This window comes from Gordionus sp. m RMFG-2023, chromosome 2 (genome assembly GCF_954871325.1).
Source record: "Gordionus sp. m RMFG-2023 chromosome 2, tfGorSpeb1-WG-v2, whole genome shotgun sequence".
NCBI classification, from domain to species: domain Eukaryota; kingdom Metazoa; phylum Nematomorpha; class Gordioida; order Chordodea; family Parachordodidae; genus Gordionus; species Gordionus sp. m RMFG-2023.
This window is the reverse complement of record NC_088776.1, coordinates 55997210-56016358: the sequence shown is the minus strand read 5'-3', so window position 1 is coordinate 56016358 and position 19149 is coordinate 55997210. Positions and strand designations below refer to the sequence as shown.

Below are 19149 nucleotides of genomic sequence, written 5' to 3'. Positions count from 1 at the left end.
CAAAAATATACTGGTGTACAATAATTATTTTTAAAATATTAGGATTACTTATCAGTCGTTCCTGTAAAGAAGGGCTTTCCCTTTCACGAAAAATACGAATATTCCTCCTCAGGTTAAAGAAAATATAATCAACAATATACACAATTACAATTTTTTTTTTATTAATTTCCTTGCAAGTTCATACATATCAAAAAAAAAAGATCAAATATGAAATTTTTTCATAGTTGTGTTTTCCTTCTAGCAGCAGATATAAATTTTATCGAAATTTCTGGATCTATCAATGTTTTGGACTAAAAAAAAATATATTATAATTTTGATATTAAAGCTCAAAAAAACATTCGTCCAAAATTAATCGGACTTTAACATTATCTGTATCGGTTACGGTTCAAGGGCAAAAAATTATAATGGTTCCAACAGAGTTGTTAAAATAGCTCGCTACAAGTAGTGCACTGGTAGCTATAGTTAATAGCACTTTGCCTTTTTCCCAATTATTTTTTTTTTAGCGCGCTCCTTTTTTTTGAAAGTAAGTAATTAGTTTAAAAATATAATGAATGTAATTATAAACATGAAAATTTAAATACATCATAATTAAATATAATTTGATTTTGAAATTTGTATTATAAACCTATATCATCTGGTGTAAATTATTTAAAATGATCCAAATCGATGTAAGTGAATCAGACAATTATGATAATAATGAAATGGAAGGTACCCTGGAAGTTAATGTTGATTACAAATTTCTATTTTTCAACAACTTCTCGAAAAAAATCCTTGGCGTCTGCTTTTAACATTCAAGCATGGCTCTTCTCTCATTCTCTTTACCTGTAATCCTCTAAAAAAGGGACAGGTAGTTTAGATGGGTTCAGACCTGGTTTTTTTTGTTGATTTCATCCAGTGCTTTGATAGTGGCTTTATTGACCCTTTATTAAAATCATTAACCCAACTTTGTAATACCTTATACGCGTAGTTCCTATTTGTAAACGCCCTATTCTTTTTGGTACACGTCTTGTTTCTTTGGTGGTATTAGACCCATAGCCATAGGATAGTCACAAAGGCAGTTCCCTCTTATTCCCCTAACATTTTGGAGTTAGAAGTGGGTGCGAAGTGGCCTCACATGTAGCTAGTTAGTAAACAGGCGAAGGTTTTGTGCAAGTTAGACTTCAGAAAGGCCTTCTTACATAGCACAGGAAATCATTTCTATCCTCCTACATTATTTCCCCAAATATTAGAATTTCCTTAAATCCTGCTATGCCTCGTTACACTTTTCCATATCCTCTGAAGAGGGGTTCAGCAGGGTGATCTAGGTCCCTTGCTCTTCACCATAGGTATACATAATTTGATCAAAAATTTAAAGTCCGATATCAAATTAGACCTTAATTTTCGAAGATGGCTCTTTTGGCGCATCTTTACCCAATGTTTTGTCGGCCGTCGAATTCATTGAAATGGATGCTTCAAAATTGGTCTTTCCTTAAATAGAAAAAAATGTATCTTCCTTTAAATACCTCTCCCCCAGATTTTATCATTCCATATGAGGAACTCTGACTGATAGGTTTTCCTATTAGCTCTTTAACTTCCTTATGTCAAAATTTTTTTGGCTATTTAATTCCATCTTTTTTTTAATTCGCTTAAGAATTTTACTCATCTTCCCAAGCATCAGTATTTTTACCTCACCAAAAAATGTTTTTTCGTACCTAAATTACCATCTTTAAATCTTCCCCTGCTTTCCAATATAATTCCCTCCTTAAGTCCTTCGAATTAAAATTTAAACATTTTGTCGAATCCCTACTAGTCTTAAAGTTTTCCCATTTTAATTGGTCATTTGCCTCTATGCCTACTAACCAGGGAATTTTCATCTTCCATTTTAATTTCAATTGCTTGTTTCCTTTCTTCGCGGATATCCTTTAACGACTCTATTTCCTCGCTTATCGAGTTGAACGATCCCCCTTACTTCGGTCAAACAATCTTGGCTTACTAGTTCTCCAAGGATAGTGTCAAGTCATTTAAAGAGCTTTCAAGTTCCCATGCTTCAATGTGCATTTGAAAAACTTTTTGTCCCGATCTAACTAACCTTCAACTACTCAGACAAGCAAAATAAAATTCTAACGGCCAATGACTAGATGCGATCTCGAGCGGTAAAAAGATGTTACTCACAAACGATGAGTTTTAAATTGCTATTGGACATAGGATAGAATTATCCCATCTGTTGACATCTGTGCGGCTTGCAATAAGCAAGTTGATCCATTTTTTCTAGACATTATTTCTCTTGCTTTAAAGTCAGTGGCTTTTTTGCGACATGACAATCTAAGTAGGTTGAATGACAAATCTTTGATTTAAACCGGTCCTCCAATAGTTTGGAACCCTTAGGTCTCCTAAAGATGGTAAGCGTCCCGACGGCATGTCTTTAACATCTTGGCTCGGTGGCATAAAACTCGTCGATGTCTCATGTGTTAACTCATTCTTGGCTAATAGAAACTCGGACCCCTTGGAACTCCAAGAAATAAAAAAAAATGCAATAAATACAGTTTCTTTCTAAATTCTTTTATTTTTATTCCTCTAATTTTTAGTGTTTTGGGAAACCCTGGTCCCCAATCCTTAAAATTTTTAAATCAATTGGGTAGAAAAATTTCACTAAGGACATGGGTTAAAAACGAGTCCCTATTCCTCAAACAAAATAATTTGGAATCCTAAAAGGGAACTACGAGTGTTTCTTCGAAACATTCCTTTTCCTTCTTAGCTCTCTTTTTAAATTAACATTTTAATTGAAAAAATATTCTAAATATTTTAAGAAAATATTGAAATTTATATATGTTTAGAATTTACGTAAAATAAAACTTATGAATTTACATTTCTTTATTAATTATATTTGTGATTTTGATATACAATATTTATTAAAAATAATCTATTTTAGATAACATTATCGAAGAAAAATAAATATAAAATAAACATAATTCATTCATTAAATGCTTTTTTCCCCTATTTAAATCTATAGATATCAGTTCAGAATGATATTTTTATTATGTAGATTAAAACGTACTGCAAACCCTCAATTTGTTCGCACTATAAAGAAATATCGAAATCCCTGCTTAGCCAGCCATGACCCCCATTAATTATAAAAAACAATAGTGTTGATGCATAAAATTATTTTATGCAAATAAATTAATTCATAATTTTTTAAAATAATTTTATAATTACTCCCCTGACTTTAATGAATAAATTATAAGTATAATGTAAAAATTTGTTTTAAAATAAATATTCGTTTTAATGGAGAAATAGTTCGAAAGGATGATAAAAATAGGGGAAATGACTCGTTTATTATTATCTTGTTTATATATTTTGTGCTCTCATAATAAGAGTTTATGTTCGGGAACAACCATTAGATCAATATATAAACATGGTAAAATTGGATCTGTCACTAGATACATTTATAAAATTGTCTCTGCATCTAGATACATTTATAAAATTGTCTCTGCATCTAGATACATTTATAAAATTGTCTCTGCATGTAGATATATTTATAAAATTACCACTGTATCTAGATACGTTTTCAAATGCTGTATCTGTATCTAGATCTATTACAGGCAATGTATCTGTAACTAGATACATTTAAAAAGTATCTTTAACAACTCTGAAAATTAATGTTTGGAAGGATAGGGTTCAAGCCTTTGGACTTTATTAATAATAATATAAATTTGATCCAATTAAATGGATTAATTTATCCTTTGTTTGTCATTAAAATTTTTTCTACAATGTTTGTTAAAAAGATTAGCGTTTATTGAACAGTTCGATTTTATTAAAAACGTTTAACCCCCCAAAAAAAATATTAAGCAAGTCTGGAGATTTTACTCATATCTGATAGCGAAATCTCGATGCTTACGTATTATTATTTTTTTTGTCTTAAATCTTCTACTTTAAATGAGCGAAATCGAGCCGTTTAATAAAACCAGGAAAGGTAACATCAAATTTAAGATTTGAATCCTACCAATCTTCTCCAACGTTTGTAACTCAAAAAATATAAATGAAGGGAAGAATGAGTGTATGATACAATTATTTCAATACAAAAATAATGAAAACTCCCCAGGGTTTCTGTTTCTTATTAAATATATGCTCTTAAATTATATTTTATAGTATTTAAAATATGTTGATAAACAGTTAAAAGAATAAGATTTCTATATCAACATGACCCTAAGGTCTGGCCGGTCAAAAATGAAAAAAAAATCAAAGCATTTATTGGACAAGCGGGGGTGATGGCTTGATCTGAACGTAGGAATTAATAGGATGGCTTGATTTGAAGGAATTAATAAGATGGTTGTAATAATATGTTTAAAGAATTTATAAAGAATAATTCAAATGGATATAATTTATCTGTTATTATATTTACATAAAAATAACTCTTTTTATATATCGTAAATCAATTATTTCCAATCACGTTATACAATTAACATTTAATATATTATTACAATCGTATCTTCTTTTCGCCTTTAGTGAAACATTTGTCAAAAAGTATTATTAAACGTAAATGTAATTGAATAAACACCACTTTAAGTTGTATCATTACAACATGCACCACTTCCAAAAAATATATATATATATAAAATAAGTATTGACAATACAATTGGTAATACAAAATAATATGATAAAGTATCAAAAAAAAAATTAGGGGAAAAAAAGGTATAACACATATTTGTACTCCTGCATACCATCCTTCTTCAAATGGTATGGCTGAAAGAGCGATACGATCTGCAAAAAATTTGATTTATAAATTAGGTGGCTGGGATGATAAATTATTAGTGTTTTATTAAATTATCGTAATACCACACATTCGGTAACTAAATCATCCCTTGCTTTTATATTATTTGGAAGAAATTTGAGATGGAAGTGGAGTTTTTAAAAGACAATGACTCTGATTATAAACATAAATTGAAAAGAATAAATTTTAGAGAGTTAACTTTAGGCAACTCTGTGTTTGTAAAGGTGGACAACAATCAAGAGTGGCGTGTAGGGATTGTCAGTGGGAGAATTAGGAATGTCATATGGGAGATTCAGATAGATAATAAAATAGTTGTTGTCCACATAGATCAAATTAGAAGTTTGTAATTGGATTTTCAATTATTCACTAAATTATCAGTATTTTTATAGCCCTTTTCCGATCGATATGTAATTATTGTTTAAATTTTTTTAGATAATGAAACAAATATGATAACAATACATGTTTTCATACCCTCACAATTTTAATTATTTGTTGCATATTAATCCTCTGACCCATAGAATATTATTGAATAACAAATTTTATAACAATACTTGCCCCCCCCCCCTTTTCAAAAATGTAATGTAATTGTTGCATATTAATCCTCTGACACAATATTATTGAAACAAATTTTATAACAATACTTGATTTCAAATCCCCCTTCACAAATTTAATTTATTTGTTGCATATTAATCCTCTGACCCAATATTATTGAAACAAATTTTATAACAATACATGTTTTCAAAAAACCCCCCTTCAAAAATTTAATTTATTTGTTGCATAGTAATCCTCTGACCCATATAATATTATAAGGGTGCATTTAAATTACCTCCCGAATGTCAAGCGAGTGTTTTTTTTCCCCCAAATTTTTTTTTTGATATTCTCTCAAAATTATTTCGTATTACCAATTGTATTGTCAATACTTATTTTTTTATATATATGTTTTTTTTTTGGAAGTGGTGCATGTTGTAATGATACAACTTAAATAGGTGTTGATTCAATTACATTTACGTTTAATATTACTTTTTGACAAATGTTTAACTTAAGGCGAAAAAAAGATATATTTAGATTGTAATAATATATTAAATGTTGTTAATTGTATAACGTGATTGGAAACGATTGAATTACGATATATAAAAAGAGTTATTTTTATGTAAATAACATAACAGATAAATTATATCCATTTGTAATAAATAATTATATCCATTTGAATTATTCTTTATAAATTCTTTAAACATATCATTATTACAACCCTCTTATTAATTCCTACGTTCAAATCAAGCCATCCTATTAATTCCTACGTTCAGATCAAGCCATCACCCCCGCTTGAGCTTAATTTTTTTTTTTTTAAATGAAATTCCTAACAGGATCAGTTTAGCTGATAATAAATATTTTTGTAAAAGCTGCTCAGCTTGGTAAGTATAAAATGAATTCGCGTGCAAGCCAAACTCACAATTGCACAGATTTATAACTCTGATGACATTAACGAATGGTTACGATTATATAAAATATACATTATAAAAAAAAACAAGGTTGGGGCATGTAAAAGTATGTATCTGGAATGTGATTTTTTTATTCTTAAAAAAATAACAACCTTGATTAAATGTATTCTTAGTTAAATAAAAGGAAAAAAAAATCAGAAAAATTATTATTTTTTACTTTGTAAAATTGGGAGGTTTCGTAGCAGACAGCTATACTTTCTTCGTAGAGCATAATATTGTGATTGGACATGGCTATGATCACGTTCCTTAATCTTACCATTCTCTCAAACATCTCCACATCTATCACCTTAAGTTATAAAAAAAAATAAAGTAAAATTTGGAAATATGCTTGAAAAATCTTATCAAAAATACATTGATACAATTTTTGCCAATATAGTAAATTTTTTTTTATGAAATATGATTTTTAAAACTTTCTTTCTTTCTTAGATTACAAGTGCCCCAACAAAGTATTTACCTTCGTCAGCAGATTTCTTTCGAAATCTGCCGGTCCAATTTCCTAAGCATTCACTCCTCACTAGGATGATATCTAACTTTTTATAGTTCTTTTTAATGTTATATTTAATATATAAAAAATTTTCATTTTGATATCGTTTATGTTGTATTTTATTTATAAATTGAAGAAAACGTTTTTTTTTAAAAAAATTAGATTTTATCTAATCTAATCTCTATTTTCATAAAAAATTTTGATTTATTAATGTAAGCTTATAAAAAAAATACCGTTTCAAAACTGAGGAAACTTGTAATTTATTTTATTGTACGTTTATTCTTCATAATAAATTTAAAAGGGTTTGGGTATAAATTCGGTTAGCCAAAAGACGGGTTTGACTAAATTAGGAGTTTAATCCATGATTCAAGATATTATTATTTCTAAGATATAATTTTTTAGATCCATGTTTTAAATAGACATTCCTGCACAACAATCATTAGTACAAGAACATTATTGTGGCTTGCTCAACACTAACTTACCACCAAGATTTCTTTGATTCAATCAATGATGAAAATACTTATCTCAATCATATATAGTTTTAAATAGATATTCCTGCACAACAATCATTAGTACAAGAACATTATTGTGGCTTGCTCAACACTAATTTACCACCAAGATTTTTTTGATTCAATCAATGATGAAAATACTTATCTCAATCATATATAGTATTAAATAGATATTCCGCACAACAATCATTGGTACAAGAACATTATTGTGGCTTGCTCAACACTAACATACCACCAAGATTTCTTTGATTCAATCAATGATGAATACTTATCTCAATCATATATAGTTTTAAGTTAATTTATCTACTTGATCATTATATTTATTTAAAAAATTTTTTTAAACATTCCAAAATTCAACAACCATCTAAACCCCAAATTTGAATACATATTTTTCAAAAAATATAGATTTTAAGTTAGTTTGTATTATATTTTTTAAAATATAAATTTTTATTTAAACATTACTCAATTATTTAAACCATAATATTCATGAATCTTGATACAAAAAAATCAAATTTTTAATTTTATTTTATAATTTTTATTTTTTTTAAATAACATTTTTGGAATTTTAGAAATAAGTCATTCATTCATATATACCCGCTCCCCCCTCCTCCTTTTTTTTCCTTCTAAAATGGGTATGTCAAGCATTTGTAATGCCTGCCATAGAAATATAACCTTGACCCAAACTATTGTTTATAAACAGGGGCCCAGGTCAAAACCATGTATACACTCTGGTAAACCCCCTTCAAATGAAATTTTGTACAACAAAATTGAAACAACCCCCCTGATTTTTATGATAATTTTTTAAAGTGGGAAAAGCCACCAACCTTAATCCACCTACCCCTTAAATCAAGGTCTTTAATTTCTAATTTTTTAACAACACTTATTATGGAAGTTAATTCAAATTTAAATTCCCTTAAAGCTTGGGAGAATTTTTTAACCTTTCCTTTTAAAGTCTTAATTAAACCTACAGATAAAAATAAAAATCTATTTTGCATACATATATAAAATAGACCATTTATATGACTCAGAAATGGAAAATTACGTTCCTGATGTAAGGGCTGCATCTGATTTTGCCCATAAATGCAAAATTATATCAAAAAAATAGACCAAGGGGACGTATGTGGAGCTCTTAAATTCTAATGATAAATTGGCTCCATTTGACATACTTTGACTTTATTAAAAGAATTGCACCCTCAGGCTTTTCCTGAAGTTCTTCCCATCCCTATAAAATCTAATTTAATCGAAATAGTTAAGGAAGAACTAATTAAAACAGTTTTATCTTTTAATAATTTAGCCCCTCTTATTTTCCAATTTTTAATAACCCTAAAAATCCTTATCAAGATTCATTTGTAAATTCATTGGTAATACTTAGTGAAAATATATTGAACAATGATTTACCTAATCAAGTTCACCATATTCTTTTTGGCGCAAGATTAATTGCTTTTTCTAAGCCTGATGGTGGAGTTCGGCCAATTGCAATAGGGTCTTTTTTGGAGACTATTAGCTAAGATAATGGTTGAGCGCATCAAACCTGATGCTTCAAAAATGTCCAAACATATCAACTAGGCTTTGGTACTAAAGGGGGGTGCGAAATAGAGCTCCTCTCTTAGCATATATATAGAAAAGCATTTTTGAACATTTTTTATGAAATATTTCCAGTTTATTCAAGATTTATTGAACAGTCTTATGGTTGTAGAACCCCTCCCAAATTCGGGGAATATACAATTCCATCTGAAGAAGGTATTCAACAAGGAGACCCTTTGGGCCCTCTGATCTTTAGTTTAGGTTTACATAACCTAGTTCATTGTCTAAAATCCTTTTTTAATTTAGATTTAAACATATGGTATCTAGATGATGGTATTTGCGGACCTTCTAAAAATATTCTTGCAGCGATAGAATATATAGAGAAGAATTCTCTAAACATAGGCCTTACTCTAAATAAAGCTAAATCTGAAATATGCTTTTAAAATTCAAATACTCTCGAAGTCCTAGGGTTTAAAATCATTAAAAAAAGTGAAATTAATCTTCTAGGTTTACCTTTAAGCAGTTTTTCCAACTGTGAGATGTTCATGGAAAAATTTTTCGAAGGTTTATTAGGACTTGAAAATATTTTAAAAGAAATTCCTTCACACCAGAGCTTTTTTCTTTTAAAAAAATATTTATTTTTATCAAAGATTTTATATATTTTTAGAACTTCTTCCTTTTTTTAAAATAATTAAATTATTAATCGTGTTCATGAATTTTTTAGAAGTTTATTAGAAAATATTTTAAATATTAAATTGGAAGATTTTAATTGGGGTTTATCACAAATACCCTCGAAAATGGGTGGTTTAGATTTTATATCTCTTTCCTCATTTTTGGCTTCGCGTTTGATGAATAACGCCATGATATCTTCTTTTATCTCTCCTAAAGACCTTTTAAACTCAGCCTTGACAGCTTGGATATCTTTAGCTCCACCTGAAGCTGTTTTATCCACAATCTTAACACACCAATCTATTTTCGAACCTTTAATTAAAGATTTTATAAAATATTCTCACAAACCCCTCTTTAAAGTCTATTCAACTATTACAGAATGCTGACTGTACTAGTGGTGGTTGGAAGCATTACCAAGTCGTAACCTAGGTAACCTCTCGACTTGGATATAACATTGTTCAACCGCATACATGCATCAAATGTAAAATATTAGTTGACTCCAAAGGGAGACATGATCTAAATTGTATATATAGTCAAGGCAGGCATGCAAGGCATGCAGCAATTAATTTAGCTATTAGCCGTTCTCTTACCAGGGCCCGAATACCAAACATACTGGAGCCTACAAATTTATTATTAGATGATGGCTTAAGACCAGATGGCTTAACTTCCGTGCCTTGGTCTTAAGGGAAATCCTTAATTTGGGACTACACATGCGTATCTTCTTTCCCAAAAAATTTAAATTCTAATCCGGTTGATATAGCCAAGAAAAAAAAACAATGAAATATTCCAAATTCACAAATTATATATTTACAGAGATAGTTATCTCTTCCCTTGGACATATGCCAAGCGGAACTTTAAAATTCTTCAAAAATATAGGCGATAAGATAAGAGCCCTTACATCAGAACCAAAAGAATACTATTTTTTAAAACAAAACCTACAAACTATTTTAAAATATAACTATTCATGTTTTTTGGGAACTTGTAGTCCCACCTCCGTTTTTATAAAATAATGTTTTATTTTATTTTATATTTATATATTGTTATCTATGTTTGTATTTTGTACTTATAAATCGTTAATTATTATAATAAAACTTAGAACGTTAAAAAAAAAAAAATTCAGTAACAAAATTTAAAAAAGAAAAAAAAAGGATAATAACATTTTCCTATCTGTTTTGAAATTTGTAATGAATTTATATAATTATCAATTCATGACTGATTTGACTAATTGTGACCGTGAAAGTCATTTGACCGTAAATTCGTCCTTTATTCAGATTGGATTTTTATATAGCTGTGAATTATAAGCTTAATTGTTTAAGAAAATTACTTGGAATTATCCGGTATATTAAATAAATACATAAAATCGAATAATTACTTGCACATAAATTCATATGAATAATGATATCGTTCATTTTGACCGAAAATGAACCAAAATAAGATCAAAATCTTACGATTAAAGTAAGCCCTTCCCATGACTTATTGTAGGACAACTATTTTTTTTTCTTTCAATATATAAAGGTTAATCATTACTTTTAGTGTTTGATAAAATTAAAAGTATCAGCCGATATAATCGGCGCATCTCCGAAATAATATTAATAAATGTTTGAGAGGGCAATGCTTAATCAATATTATTTTAAAGGGATATACAAAATAATCCCAATTTCTGGTAAAGAACCTATGCCATACCGTTTTAATTTGGTTAAATATTTGCACTTTTTTATGTTCAATTAAATATTTCATTCAAAAAATTCCCTATTGGGTCTATTGTTTTTTTTTAAAAATATAAAGATACAAATACAACAATCTTATACCACCATGTATTACGATTACGCTTTATGTTTTAAATTTATATCCTTCTCACATTCTTATCTGTGCTGCCATCTTCTTCACACTCATTACCATTATCTTTGTTATTGATCTTTCCCTCAGGTGAAATGGAGATCCATATGAAACCATTGTTTCCAAGACAAAGATTGAGGCCGATAGGCAACTTCAGGAAATGATTTCTGGACCTTTTAATCAAGTAGGGAGGAACGGATATGAATAAACCTTCGTCATCTAACTATTGAAAAGAAATATATTTTACATATTGAGTTGATAAAATATCGGTTTCATTAATAGAATATATTAAGATCCTTTCAAACTATATTTTTAAATGATGGGTATAGTGAATAGATGGAATAATAAATTAAGTGTCAAACATTCTATTAATAATGGTAGCTAGAACATGCTTTTTAATATTATTAATAAAAATTTTGATCAGATGGTGATAACTTACTCTAAAAATCATATTCTTTTCAGACAGCTATTTAAAATTCTAAAAGAAAATAAGACAAGTTAAGATGTACTAATACTTTAAAAAAATATATTATTCAGACCATATCCAAAACATAAAATTACTGTTTAAATTGATTTAAAAAAATCACAAAATTAACTAAAAATAGTCTAAATTTTAAAATATTATTATGTACATTATGTTAATTTATCACTTTATCATATTTCCCTCATTAAAGTTGTGAAATATTTGGATTTGCAATATTGAATAATATGTTTTCAGTAAAAAAAAAGCTCAAAAGAAGAAAAACTTGATAACAACATATAAATTTGTTAAACAAAATGAAAGTTTTGGATACCATATTTCAAATATTTTTACGTTTGGTCAATGATTGGGTTTATACTCCACTGAACAACCTAATTTTCAAAAAATGGCATGCTGCATGCAGTTAGTTTTAGAAACCCAATGAGATCATTTTTATTGGATTTGAAAATTTTTTTCAAAAAGATACAGACCATACAGTTGGTTGAACATAAATAAGAGGGAAATGTGACATTGTTGTATGCTTGTTAGAAATGAAAATGAAAATAAATATGATAGAATAATAGAAAAACAATAAATAAATACGAAAGAAAATATATAATTTACTTTTCCATAGTTTAAATTTCTGGTTTGCAATGAAAGGGAGCCATCTTTATGAACAATTTGTACCTCTGCCTTTATAGATTAAAAAATAAATAAAAAATTGAATAAATTAATCAAATTTTTAAACTGAATAAAACTTACATTTGATTGAAAAAACTTATTATTTAAATATAAAAATTTATTATATAAATTAGAGGTCAGTGTAGGAAAGTCCCAGCTAACACATGGAAATCTTTGAAATGGTATTTCATTTTGGAGCTTTAAAAATAGCAAAATAATTTGTAAAAATATTATCCTTAAGTTGTCAGGCCTGACCTTAAAATTATTTTACTTTTCCCATGCTAAACTCTATTATAATTTTAAATACTAAAGAAAAAAAAGTGTTTTATTGTGATGATAAATAAATGTATCCTAACTGTTATTAAATCTCCTTCTTGTAAAACATCCCTCATGTGAATTTCATCTTCCAATGATCTTCGTCTCTTTTTTAAAAAAAAAATGATAATAAATTTAATGATTATAAATTTACCAATTCTCCTCCAGGTAGGTTCATAGAAGATAGCAAAAGGTAAGAGTCTCTCTTAGTATTCGTGTGTAATCTCCATCTTTTTATGCCAACTTCTGTGACTCTTCCAATTATCAGATCACCCACATTACCAAAATATCTTTATTATATTTAATGTTAAAATTATCAAAAAAATTTAAACTTAGAACTGTTATGTTGTGCCTGTAAAAGTTTGTTAACAGTATTAACTTCACCTAATACAGATGAATAAAGAGTATCATTTTGACTCATATATGTGCCATGCCCTCTAGAATAAAATTAATATACAAATCTTGTTTGTTAATAAACCTCATATATCCAGCCCCTTCGGATATTAATTCGCCAGGAGATACTATTATACCTTTAATAAGTTTTAATTTATCTTCATAAGAAGAGTCTTGATTACGAGGTAAACCATATTTTATGTTTATATTCGACATTATATCAGATGGTTTGTTATTTTTTGAAAATATGCGAACCGTACCCTTTTTTGCGGATTTATTAATCTTATCTTATCTAGTAGGTTGATTTGATTTTAACCTAGATATGTAGAAATAAAATATTCATCCATTAAAATTTAACTTGTTTATCTATCAAATGGTATTGTTGGGATCGATCACATTATAATTTTGTTTTCAAATAATAATTTTGAGAATGACATGATTTAGCATTTACTTAACCAATATCAATCCTCTTTAATATTAATATTATTTATCAATGTGATTCAAAAAAGAAATTCTTTTATTGATCTTAAAATATTTCATCCGGTGCAAAAATTTTGAAGTGATATACTGTATTGTATGGGTTCAATCAAAAAAATATTACTATATCATACTGATCAGGTTAATTTTATTTATTTAATTACATATTTATTTTACGAATTTTATAAACATCAAATCTCAATATTGATAGCATTCTTTATGTCTTACACAGAATAAACTTAAAATCAGCCACCACCCACCCTTAAAGTAATTAAATTATATGTATAGCCTCTTTTTCTGCCCCACTCCTTTTTAATAGGCCTATAACATTTTTTGAAATGTTGCGCCTACAACTACCTGCAACTTGCCCACAAACGTGTGGAAGGCTTCTCATATTTTTACTTTTTTACCCAAATTAAATTAGTTCCAATTAGATGGAAATGAGGAAAACCTAGCGTAACTCTGTTGTACCTTCAACGCTAGAGTGCAAAAGCGCTATATATAACATACATCACGTATCTAGCAGGTTTGTCATAGACCTGCCCAAAATGAGCGTATGTGAATTTTATAAAGGCCTCAAAGGCCCACCCTTTATAAAATTATGCCGATTTTTTTCTCCCAACAAACCTTGTACTTAGTTGTAATTTAACAAGTGGAACCTACCCTTTCCGATTTTGTAATAGTGAGATTTAGTAATAGTATTATAAAAAAAAATATAAATTTAGTTATCTTATCTATTTTTGAATCCATATATTAAATAAAAAATAATATTAAAAATTAATCTTCATATTATTTATCCCACAATGTCTTTAAAAGATATTTTCTGATGTCCTTATCAATATTATTTAGTTTTCTGTAAAATATATAATTCGCTATATTGGTAAAAATTACTTGATTGTCATATGATAATTGATAAAATTAGATATACTGTAAATCTACGACATATAATATTCCAGTTTGTATTGTGCTTTAATTTTTTTATTTTTATCTTAATTTTATCAATAGTTTTATTATTATATTACTTTTCCTATTAAGAATAAATTAAAATTACTCACTATATTAAATATTATATTTGATTTATATTATTTAGTAATTTTATGGATCTATTATTAATAATTATAATACATTTCACTTTTGTCTTAAGACTTATCTTTAGCTTAAAAAGCATTTTTGGTTCACATTTTTTATATATAAATACTTTTTTCCAAAAATGTATAGATTATGATGAACAGTTTTATAAAAAAATATTAACTATAACATATGTTCTTTCAAATTATTGTTTAAAATATATGCATACATTTTTGTGGGTCAGGGAGTGGAGGAGGACTAAGGGGGATATTTTTTATTAGCTTAAAATGATATTCACAAAAAGTAATTAATTTCTGAAGGGGAAAAATTTTACCTTGCCCCCGCCCTGGAAACGCTTATGAATAATAGTATGGTCGACGCCATTAATTGGTTATACTCCTTTAGTGGGAAAACATTTTTAAACTTAAATATAAAACAGTTCCTGAATTAGAATAAAAACAAAAGGTCAATAAGGAAATTACTAAAAATCAAATCAAATTATCTAAATCTCCCATAATCCTTGGTACAGGTTATTAATCTTTTTATTTTCACATATTCTCTGACATATTTTACTATTCTAGCTTTTCATTTATTTTTATTTTAACTTATCATAGATACAATGTACTTTAAAATTAAAATCGGTCCTTTTCTTGTCTTTAAAGTAATTTAATGCATATGCAATTTATGGGCGAGGGCTGCATTTATTTTGCCCAATCCCTTTTAATCAGCGCACAGTCCTAGGACTATTCGACGTACAAGTACTTGCGGCTTGCCAACAAATGTGTGAAGGGCTTCTTATTTTTTCTCCCCCTAAATTAAATATCCAGTTTGATGGATTAGAGGAAACAGAGGGCGAAAACATTCTTTCTCACTCACGTATAATTTTAAAGATAGGTTCGGTCGGAGATTTTACTTTTTTATTTTTACTTTATTTTACGGCGAAACTTATGCCATTAATAATAGATGATATTGAAATAAAAATTGTACCTAATGACATAGATAAATTTATTGATTATCACGTTTATCTTAAAGAAAGATCTCTATATATTATTAATCAAGTATTAATTGGTAATAATAGCAGCGTTAAAACCTTTTATTCATCAAATTTTATCACTTATGTTCATCAACGAGAATATGCAATAATTGATTCTGACTATTCGAAGACAAAAATTATTGGTTCAGATGAAGCTACGACATGCCATATTGTGTTAATTAAAAATAGAAACACCTCAATCTTGTGCCTAGTTCACATAGATAATGAATATGGTATAAAGGTAAATGTATTTTTAAATGAAATACAATATTAAATTTTATAATAATAGGCCTGGCTATTAAATGTTGTAAAAGGCATGATAGAGTTATCAAATTATGGTAATATATTCATAATAGTATAAATTATTTTCTTTTACTTAAGATAATAATATACAAACATTTGATATATGGTTATATTGTGGGTATAAAGATGAAGGTAATGTGTCCCAAAAAATATCACTTGCTGTTTTAGATGCATTGATTAATTTTAGTTACCCAAATAAAACTGTTGAATTTATATTGCAATGCCTATGCACTGGCTCAATAAATACCAGATATATGAATCCTCCAATTGAACTTAGCACAAATTCAAGTTACAATGAGGATAAGATTACCCATATAGTTAAGGATACAATTCCCTTGCCAATCATAACAGGAATGGCCTATCAATTATCATACCCTTATAAAAAAAAATATTATTCATCAGTCAATAAAGCTATGAAGGATTTCTTTAACCCATTTCCAGCATTATTTGAGGATAAAGGACCTGATTATTTGTTGCGATCTGCTCGTAACTTTGTTTCCTACAATGAATGTGCTACTGAAGACATCAAATATTATAAATATTTTGACATTACGGATATCCCAAAATATTTTACAAAAAGTGAAAAAAATTTCACTGACTACCTACATTTTGATTTTCATTTGTGCAAAATTCATAATGGTGACAAGTTAAGTAATTTAACTGATAGTATGATTTTGCACAATTTTTCAACATCCCCTTTAGCAGAATCAAAAAATTTTGTTCCTAGACTTAGGAAGATGTTCAAATTATTGCAAATAAGACATGATACTAAGGGAAAAGAAGGGAGTATTCCAGAGAACTTTATTAAACATGCGAATACTTATAAAATGGACAATCATACTGGTGAATGGTTATTGGTTTGATATGACCCAAATAGCTGATTTCCATATGTTTTAAAAATAGCTGACTAAATATTAAGTGATCTAGTAAAGTTCATTTTGAATAAAGGGCACATGTATTATATTTAATTAAATATCAATTTTTTAAGACACATAATTTCTTCATTGTTATTTCATTTTGTTACTAACTAAATTTTTTTGACTAGGAAAAATATTTTTAAATTATAAAAACGATTTATATTTCAGATATTTTATTAATGGGCTTTGTAAAATTAGATCTATTTATATAAACAAACATCATAGTCATAATCTATTTAATATAATATTATACAATCTTTTTTTTACGCAATAAATATGAACTTATTTATCATACCTTATCCTAACCTAGATAAAATAAAAATCGATTTAATTTAAATCATGGTTAAGGATCTTGTGATTGAAATTAGTATCATAATCTCCTTCTTATCTATTGAGGCTCATATTTATAATTTTTGATAAAATTATCAAATAAGGATCTACATGATATCTTTTTTTAAAAAAAGTTATATGAATATATATACAAAAAATATATTTAAAATATATATACTAATTTAAATACCTACAAAAAATTAAAAAAGTAATATATACAATACCTTGATTAATACTTTTTTGAACAAATAAACACTTCAAGTCGATTTTTATAGCACAACTCTTGTTGTAATTGGCTTTATTTTTTGTTTACCTGCAATAATTATTTTTTTGGGGGTTAATAACAATTGGTATTTGTTTTATTTTTAGGATTGTATTGAGTATTTAGTAATTGGTTTAATTGTCAGACTCAGTGTGAGAAATATTTTGTAAATATTATTTTTATTTATAATTTATAATTTTATATTTACTTAGTTATGTATAAATTACGTTTTTTACTTTTTTTTAAATAAAAAAATTTGAAAACTGATTTATAGTATTTTTTAAAAATTTGAAAACTGATTTATAGTATTTTTTAAAAATTCTAAAAAGATAAAAAAAATAATTTATAGATTGAGAGGCAAAGTATAAAAATTAAAAAAAATTAATCTAAGAGAAATAATAAAACCTTACTACTAACTGAAAAATTTTAACTACGAAAAAAATATAATCTTACTTGAAATCCCCTAACTGACTCAAATTACACGATATATGTTTTATTCAACAAAAACAAAATTCAAGTTTCTTTATTAAAAAAAATAATAATAATCAGTTTTCCTACAAAAAAATTAATGATTACTTTTATAATAATCTATATCAAAAAAAAATATATATCATCACATGTAATTTTTATATCCAATCAACCTTATTTAAATCGGTTGATTGGCATTTCGCGTAATAAACAAATATATTCGTATATACAAATAACAAAAATTTTCTTCAAATTTCATCAAATTCTACCAACAGGAGACAACCACTGAATTTCAGCGTAGGAGGACGATGATATTATTTTGGTAAAAATATATTTTGTAATACATATTGTGTAAAACAATTATTTAAAGTTTTATTTAACACATTCACACTTTTTATAATATTAATTTTCAAGATAGAATCGTTAAAAATGATTTTTTTTAAAAAAATTTCTAGTTTGTACAAAGATAAATTGAAAGATTTCTATATATCGATCCATCAGAATAAATATACAGCATGAATATCCAATAATATAAATTTATTTATTCATTAACAATACATATTAGCTCGATTGATGTCGATTTTTAAATCGGCCCGATTAATATTTTAACCAAAATAATATTATGTAAGCCTCTAGATTTGGCAAATAGAGGTACAAACATTTCCGCAATCTCGAAATCTCCAGCCATATATAATATTATTTTGGATAAGATCATAATCGGGCTTTTTAACAACACTACCCGTATAGCCCCTTATTTTGATTTGCAAATTTGAAAAACTAAACAGGAGAAAAAAAATGATTTCATTTGAAAAATTAGCCCTTCATCGAATGAACGCCTTAAATTAATAATCTTTGATTTTTATTAAATTACACAATAAAAGATTAATAAATGAGCTTTCGTTTCTTTATTATACTGCTTTTAATTTTAGACCTTAAAGAAAAATTAATCAATAAAATTCTTTATCACATTTTTCTATTTTCATTTATTTTTAATTATGTAACGAAGAACTTTTGTAACTGTTATGTCCTAAATAAAGATAATATATCCATTCTTTTTTTTTGAAGTGACGATGATAACTTAGCCATATATTTCATAACGGTAATTTTCCTCTCCTATTCTGGTAGTGTGCTTATCATAGCATAGCGTTGAGAGTTGTTAAATGATCGAGATAAA

At 27.2% G+C, this 19149-nt stretch overlaps 2 protein-coding genes across 3 annotated transcripts; one reads left to right on the top strand and one right to left on the bottom strand.

The window, feature by feature from the left end:
- Nucleotides 1–153: 153 nt before the first annotated feature.
- Nucleotides 154–13352, bottom strand: LOC135923676 (exosome complex component RRP4-like). Of its 2 annotated transcripts, XM_065458555.1 has the most exons (8): nucleotides 13203–13352; nucleotides 13057–13161; nucleotides 12879–13014; nucleotides 12766–12831; nucleotides 12353–12421; nucleotides 11291–11491; nucleotides 6404–6532; nucleotides 154–290 (listed from the first exon to the last, which is right to left on the bottom strand). In XM_065458555.1, exons 1-8 carry the CDS (start codon nucleotides 13331–13333, stop codon nucleotides 219–221), a joined length of 909 nt encoding a protein of 302 aa, XP_065314627.1. In that variant the 5' UTR covers nucleotides 13334–13352; the 3' UTR covers nucleotides 154–218. The 2 variants fall into 2 exon arrangements, with proteins under 2 accessions (XP_065314627.1, XP_065314628.1); XM_065458556.1 differs by lacking the exon at nucleotides 12766–12831.
- Nucleotides 13353–15569: 2217 nt separating this feature from the next.
- LOC135923808 (protein N-terminal asparagine amidohydrolase-like) lies at nucleotides 15570–17214 on the top strand. Its single transcript, XM_065458754.1, has 3 exons — nucleotides 15570–15936; nucleotides 15985–16033; nucleotides 16077–17214. Exons 1-3 carry the CDS (start codon nucleotides 15610–15612, stop codon nucleotides 16859–16861), a joined length of 1161 nt encoding a protein of 386 aa, XP_065314826.1. The 5' UTR covers nucleotides 15570–15609; the 3' UTR covers nucleotides 16862–17214.
- Nucleotides 17215–19149: the final 1935 nt, after the last annotated feature.

Coding starts and splice junctions, on each gene's coding strand:
- LOC135923808 (XM_065458754.1), top strand. CDS start 15,610: ATGCCATTAATAATAGATGATATTGAAATAAAAATTGTACCTAATGAC. Junction 15,937..15,984: donor ATAATGAATATGGTATAAAG/GTAAATGTATTT, acceptor TTATAATAATAG/GCCTGGCTATTAAATGTTGT. Junction 16,034..16,076: donor GATAGAGTTATCAAATTATG/GTAATATATTCA, acceptor CTTTTACTTAAG/ATAATAATATACAAACATTT.
- LOC135923676 (XM_065458555.1), bottom strand. CDS start 13,333: ATGTCGAATATAAACATAAAATATGGTTTACCTCGTAATCAAGACTCT. Junction 13,015..13,056: donor GCACAACATAACAGTTCTAA/GTTTAAATTTTT, acceptor AATATAATAAAG/ATATTTTGGTAATGTGGGTG. Junction 12,422..12,765: donor AAGAAGGAGATTTAATAACA/GTTAGGATACAT, acceptor TAATCTATAAAG/GCAGAGGTACAAATTGTTCA.